General features: G+C 38.0%; 1 protein-coding gene across 1 annotated transcript in view; it reads right to left on the bottom strand.

The window, feature by feature from the left end:
* SUCLA2 (succinate-CoA ligase ADP-forming subunit beta) overlaps positions 1 to 7,150 on the bottom strand; it is a 30,113-nt gene that overhangs the window by 15,571 nt on the left and 7,392 nt on the right. Inside the window, exons 3-4 of the mRNA XM_045289056.1 lie at positions 5,181 to 5,280; positions 4,822 to 4,984 (exon numbers count right to left, since the gene is read on the bottom strand). Coding sequence (XP_045144991.1) covers positions 4,822 to 4,984; positions 5,181 to 5,280 — 263 coding nt within the window. The remainder of the gene's footprint in view (positions 1 to 4,821; positions 4,985 to 5,180; positions 5,281 to 7,150) is intronic.

Genomic DNA, 7,150 nt, shown 5'->3' with positions numbered 1-7,150 from the left:
CGTGCATATATTTATAGGTTTAGTATTAAGGCAGCAGATGGACATTGGACCTCCACTCAAGTACTTACTCAATGCAAGAACACTTTGTTCTATTAAATTGACATTCCATGATGTACACCTTCCCGACATGATCGCTGAAGACAAATGTGTGCATAAGCAAATGTGGTGAAGAAAGCTGATGGTGTCCGGCTATCAAAAGATATAGCATCTGGGGTCTTAAATGCTTGCAAGTAAACAAACAGCCACCTAGCTCAGAAGCATCAAAGCCCACATGGAAGAAACATACCAGCCTGTGTGACCACGAGGTGTCGACAAGATCCGGTATCAGGCATCAAAAAACAAAAAATGAAATCATTGTAAAGGAGGATGAGTACAGAGTAGAGACCCAATGCTCATCTGTAGGCAACTGACATCCCCTTACTGAAGGGTTGCGAGGAGGAGACAAGCCAGCCAGGGTGCAGGGTAGCAACGATGAAACACAGCTTTCCTCTAGTTCTTAAATGCTTACTCCCCCCACTATCATGATTCCAATTCTACCTTACAAATCTGGCTAGACCAGAGGTGTACATTGGTACAGATAGGAACTGGAAACACAGGGAATCCAGGGTGGATGATCCCTTCAGAACCAGTGGTGAGAGTGGCGATACTGGGAGGGTGGAGGGAAGGTGGGGTAGAAAGGGGGAACCAATTACATTGATCTACAAATAACCTCTTCCCTGCGGGATGGACAACAGAAAAGTGGGTGAAAGGAGACATCGGACAGTGTAAGATATGACAAAATAATAACAATTTATTAATTATGAAAGGTTCATTAGGGAGGGGGGAAATGAGGAGCTGATATTAAGGGCTCAAGTAGTAGCAAAGGTTTTGAGAATGATGAGGGCAACCAATGTACAAATGTGCTTGACACAATGGATGTATGTATGGATTGTCATAAAAATTGTATGAGGCCCCAATAAAATGATTTTTTTAAAAAAAGTATTAACTCTTACTTAAGCCCAAAAATCCAGATTCACTGCCACTGAGTAGATTCAGAGTCATGCATAATGACCCTATCTAAGGGTTTCTGAGGCTATAAATCCTTATAGAAGCAAACAGTTTCTTTCATCTTTTTCCTGCAGAACAGCTAGAGCATTGGAAAGTCATGTGATTTACAGGCCAACATTTACTAAACCGCACAAGGGCTCCCCTACTCCAAAGAACCCCAAACCAATCCCACTGCCAGCAAGTCGGTGATGACTCTTAGTGACCCTGTAGCTGTGCCACTATGAGGGCAGAGGAGAACTGCACTTTTGGTTTCTGACGCTGTAAATCACGAGCAGAAAGCACCATCTTTCCTCCTCTCTCGGGAGAAGCTAATGAGTCTGAACTGCTGACCTTGCAGTTTGCTGCAAATACATAAGTCACTATGCCACCGGGGCACTATCACATAAAACACTGCCACTGAGTTGATTCTGACTCACAGCGCCCCTATGCAAGGCTTCCAGTGCTGTGAAGGAGATAGCGTCCTGTCCCCCCTCAGGCAGTTGGTGGGTTTGAACATCAACCTCGCAGTTAGCAGTAATAAGGCTTACCTGATGTGCCACAAAGTAACTGTCTCCAAATTAAAAAAATAACTCTCCAAATTAAACAACTGAGTAGCTAACAATTAAGAGCAGTAGAGAGATGGATATTTCCTATATATCTTTCCTTTTCTCCCCCTCTGCAAGGTGACTAACTATAAATATATTTTTCTACATATTGTCTAATAAGAGAATTCATTGTGCTTCTGAGACTAGAAAGAGAACATCAGTAAGTCTGATTAAGGAAATGCCAGAAATTATAGTCTAATTTTAAGTTCTTCTACAAATTTCAAATGAAATGGTATTTATTTCCTTTTTCTCCCTATCAAGACAATGTATCATTCATAATTATAAGCTTTTACAAAGATCAAAGTGGGTGGGATTGGGGGGTTAAGAAGTAAGAAGAGTATGTTCAACTATTACCAGGTTATTGGGGTAGAATACAAGTAACTTAAATCGAAAGATAATCACACGATATAATTTTAGTCAAAAGAAGTAGAAATCAACAAACCATTAAAGTATTTGATCAGTTTTAGTTTTACTTCCCTTCTTATTTTATACCTAATATTACGGGAAATTAAAAGATCTAGACAGCAATAAACTCTTACTAAAGTTTACATTTTACAACAGTGGCACAATTAATGAGGAGGAAATGCTAGAAAAATAATGAATGCGAAATACTAATAAAAGAGAGAAAGTAGTCTTTCCTTGTATTAATTCCACGCCCAGTTAAAAAAGAATCAACTGGCACGGCATAAACGGAGGGCAGTGAAACGGATAACCACAGTTTTACATGTGGTCGCTGAAACAGAATAAAGAGCTGTTCCCGTTCAAAATCTGGTTTAACATCCAAATCTTAATAAGAAACCTCCAAATAAATTCCTAGCAAATAGCTGTAATTTCAAGTTAATTAGCAAATCTATTTTTCACTTTCTTAAAATAAATCCCTCTTGTCTTGCTTTTTGCGTCAAAATATACTTGATTTTAACATTACATGGCAAAATAGCCACTCAATAAATTTTAAATCTCTACAAAAAATAAATTTGGAATTATTCTATATTCCAAAATATCTCTATATAATAGATATTTTATATCTATTACAGGCAGTAAAAAAATGACATAGTGAACGGTAGCATCTATTTTGAGCAGACTGAAAATGATTTTACTTGAAAACAAAGTATCAAATAGGATTTGTAAGATTAAATTTGTTGCAGCTCAAAAGTACCCAGAAGGCACTGGACAAAAGTACCAAACAGAGTAAGTGCTCAAATCAATTTCTTTCATTCATTAGTACCCATAGATACACACAGATACCTGTTCAGGCATCCTCAGCACTAAAGACGACTGATATGTCTCAAAACCAGATAAACAACAAATGCAATTTTTATGGATTAGGCAATTCCTACACACAGAACATTAACCTAAGATACCATTTTCTTTTTGTTTAAACAGTTGATTGCTTTTTTAATTGTTGTAATAGGGTTCTAACGTCCATAGATGCCAAAAAATAGTTGGCTAAACCCCCAAAGTACTACCAACCTACTCCATTTTGGCCTAGTGCAAAAATACCAAAGAATTATTTTAAGAGTTTTGGCCAAAGGATTTTACAAGTATTATATTGCTAACTTGAATTATTACAACTATATATTACGCTATAGTTAAAAATAAAAATATTTCACTCTAAATGAGACTCAAATAGTTTTCTGAATTTAAATTCCTGAAACTTAAGAATTCAAATTTCATCATTTTTCCCTAAAGTTTTAAGGTATTTAATAATACACAGTACATTTGCTGCCCATATTACAATCAAGATGAGCTACAGGATCTCTGTCAATTTATACACGTACAAATATATACACTAACACACCTTGTTTCTGGCTATAATTAAAAATAAAAACCTAACTAAAAGATGACACATGCTGATACCTAAGGCCAGACGAAAGCAAAAGAAAATGTAATAAAAATAAGTGAAGGTTTTAAAAGTTTAATTTCTGTAAGCATGAGTAAAATATTAGGTTATCTTCATGGTATTTCTAATAAAATTTACAAAACTAAATTCTATTAAAAAGAACCTTACAAAAGCAAAGAAACCTCTTAAGAATATCTTGTATTCTGTATGGGTTTTTACTACCATCTTGTTATAATTTAAGAAATATTCTTACATAAAAAATAAAATTTGAACTAGATTAATTCTACCACTCAAACATTACTACATAATGATAGGGCAAACACAATACGCAAAGGTTGCTGTTTTTAAAAGAGCTTTTCTATATAAGTTACTCTCATAACCTAAAAAATGTGTATTACACTAACTTGTACACAATAACGTTCTACATAAAATACTTGCTAGGGCTTCCAACATGTACCTGAATTACTTCAAGAGAAGCTAGTTATAAACTAGATTCATCTTGCAATACTTAACTGATGAACTGAAAAAGCCAATTGATGACATGGCATAAGAAGATTATCAATGCTCTCCAAGCACCAGATCTAAGAAAGGATTTTTTTCTGCCCTGATTACTCAAGTTCTTGCTAGCATTGTAAGTTCCTTACAGAAGAGAGGGCTGACTTTGTGTTGTACTCCTCAGGGACATACGGTTTGTAATTAAACGTAACCTTTCAACTTACCAAGCACAAATGATCTAGTACAACCAACGTCAAACCATAAAAAGTATCTAAACCACTGCCATCAATTTGATTCCACGTCATAGCAAGCCTGTAAGGCAGAATCGACTGCCTCGAGGCTTCCAAGAGCGCCATCTTCCCAGAGGCGGACTGCCCCTTCTGCCTTCTGCAGAGTGCCTGCTGGGCTCAGATCGGCAGCTTTCAATTTCAGCCACGTGCCATCAGAGCTCTTATAAAAAGTTCCGGAAGGCTGACAATAAAAAGATGAAGCAAAGGATACATAGCCTCCTACTGGATTCATAGACTTCTCTTTGGTCATAATTTACTATGAGAGGTTATTTTCCAGTCTTATAACCTACAGGTAAATAGAATGATCCCAACAATTCTTAGTAAAGTAACAGTTTGAGAATCACTTTGATCTAAAGCTCCCCACCCCATCATACTATAGATGAAAATTTATGATAACAGCCATGCTGTTTTTCAAAAATAATGCAAATATTTTACTTATGATCCATACAAATGGATTAGAGTTCGTCCTTTTTGTATCTCCCTCATGTAAATAGCAGTAATAACCAACCACTTCAAATTAATGTACTGAACTGATGTTAAAGATATCCCATCAGCAGTTACTCACTTGAAATGACCGTTCCATGGTGATTGCAAAATAGCACTCTCTCCTGGGATATCGTCTCTCGCAGACCAGCACTTGATTGCACATTCTGCCCGTTTTCCCAGTTTGCTTGGTAAACAACTTTTTCCCAATCATTTGGGATGAAACAGCTTTTGCTTCTTCTGGACTAAAATAAGAAAGAAAAAAACCTCAAACACTTCTCTTCCAATTAGGGGAAAAAAGAAACAAAATCCAAGCCAATAAGCCTATATAATAGGCAAAAGTCTTCATTGATATTTAAATCTCAGTATTTTCAGCAACTCAGTAATAAAGAAAAGGCTATCTTGTATAAGAGATGATTTTCTTTAAAAACCATGACTCACGAGAAAACAATCTTCACTCCTCCTTTGAGGCCACTCTCAAATGTTCCTTTTCCTCTCCCACCAGCTAAAACCTGTGCCTTAATCACAACATCCTTTGAACCTGGAAGAGAAAGACGTCAGCTAAATATGAAACATGGAGCAGCATGCAAGACCGAGTATCGCTCATCTGCACACCTGTAAAGAGGCATTTTAAATGCAACAAAGTTTGATTTGCCCACAATGGCAACACCATGAACCCTACAGTACGCAGCTCATCTAGCAGAATGGAGCGCTCAACATTCAGAGATTCCCAACTTTAAAAAAAAACAGCTGCTCATATTAAACTGTTTTTCAATGTATGGTAAAAACAAGCTAACTTTTTTTGATGCCTTAAAAATGTCTATTACTTTAAGCGGTATTTAAAAATGCAAAACTGAGACTCAAATGTCTTCCTAACATTTCCACTCCCTAACCTTGAAATACCACCGAACAACAACATCTATACACAAACTTGCCACATGAATTTTAATCGCTGCTACTGGGAGCAGATATATGCAGTAATTTAATGGGGAAATATTGGCATTGTTGTCCGAAAAAAAGTCGTTAATATAAACTGTACTATTATGGTGGTGTGGGTGACCCCTGGTGGCACAGTTTGCAGGGCTGCAAACCACAAGGTCGGCAGTTTGAAACTATTAGCAGCTCTGTGGGGGCTTCCTACACCCATAAAGAGTTACATACTTGGAAACACACAGGGGCGTTCTACCTTGTCCTACAGGGGTGATGAGTCAGCATCGACATGATGGCAGTGAGTTTCGGTTTACTATGAGACATAAGGAGCCCTAGTGGTGCTCTCATCTAAGTGTTGGGCTTCTAACCAAAAGGTCAGTGGTTCTAACCCACCAAACAATCCACAGGATAAAGATGAGGCTGTCTGTCCCCTTAAAGACTTACAGCCTCAAAAACCCTGTATCAAACTCTACGAGTGAGAATCAACTCAATGGCAGTCAATTTATTAGTACTGTCGCTATTATTAAGATCTACAAGGGGGGCTTCCAAAATTTTGTGGAAAAACTCTTATTATCTTTTCATTCCCTTTTCCACAAACTTTTTGAAGCCTCCTGATATTTACCCAAAGATTTCAGAACATTATAAAGTCCTATGGATTACAGGATTAAAAAAAAAATAGTCTGAATTATTCAAGGTTCTTTTCCTACCTCTTGTAATTTATTACAGAAACCCAGAAATCGGGTGGGCATGGGAGAGGGGGCGGTGGGGGGAAAGGAAGCGGTGTTAACAAGCCCAGGGACAAGGGAAAAACAAGTGATCGAAATCGGTGGTGAGGAGGGCGTAGGAGGCCTGGCAGGGCTTGATCAAGGGCAATGTAACCAAGAGGAATTATGAAACCCAAATGAAGGCTGAGCATGATAGTGGGTCAAGAGGAAGGTAAAAGGAAATAGAGGAAAGAGCTAGGAGGCAAAGGGCATTTATAGAGGTCTAAATAAAGGCAGGTACACATGTAAATATATTTATATATGTGGATGGGGAAACAGATTTATGTGCATATATTTATAGGTTTAGTATTAAGGTAGCACATGGACATTGGACCTCCACTCAAGTACTCCCTCAATGCAAGAACACTTTGTTCTATTAAACTGGCATTCTATTATGCTCACCTTCCTGACACAACCGCTGAAGACAAAGTGGGTGCATAAGCAAATGTGGTTTAGAAAGCTGATGGTGCCCTGCTATCAAAAGATATAGCATCTGGGGTTTTAAAGACTTGAAGGTCAACATGCTGCCATCTAGCTCAGAAGCAATAAAGCCCACATGGAAGAAGCACACCAGCCTGTGCGATCACGAGGTGTCAACGGGATCAGGGATCAGCCATCAAAGAACAAAAAATCATATCATTGTGAATGAGGGGGAGTGCAGAGTGGGGACCCAAAGCCCATCTGTAGGCAACTGGACATCCCCTTACAGAGGGTCGC

The sequence above is a fragment of the Echinops telfairi genome, unplaced genomic scaffold (assembly GCF_000313985.2).
Source record: "Echinops telfairi isolate 266 unplaced genomic scaffold, ASM31398v2 ScPeMD7_24;HRSCAF=84, whole genome shotgun sequence".
Classification (NCBI taxonomy): Eukaryota; Metazoa; Chordata; class Mammalia; order Afrosoricida; family Tenrecidae; genus Echinops; species Echinops telfairi.
Note: the sequence above shows the minus strand (reverse complement) of the source record. Positions and strands in the feature narration are given on the sequence as shown.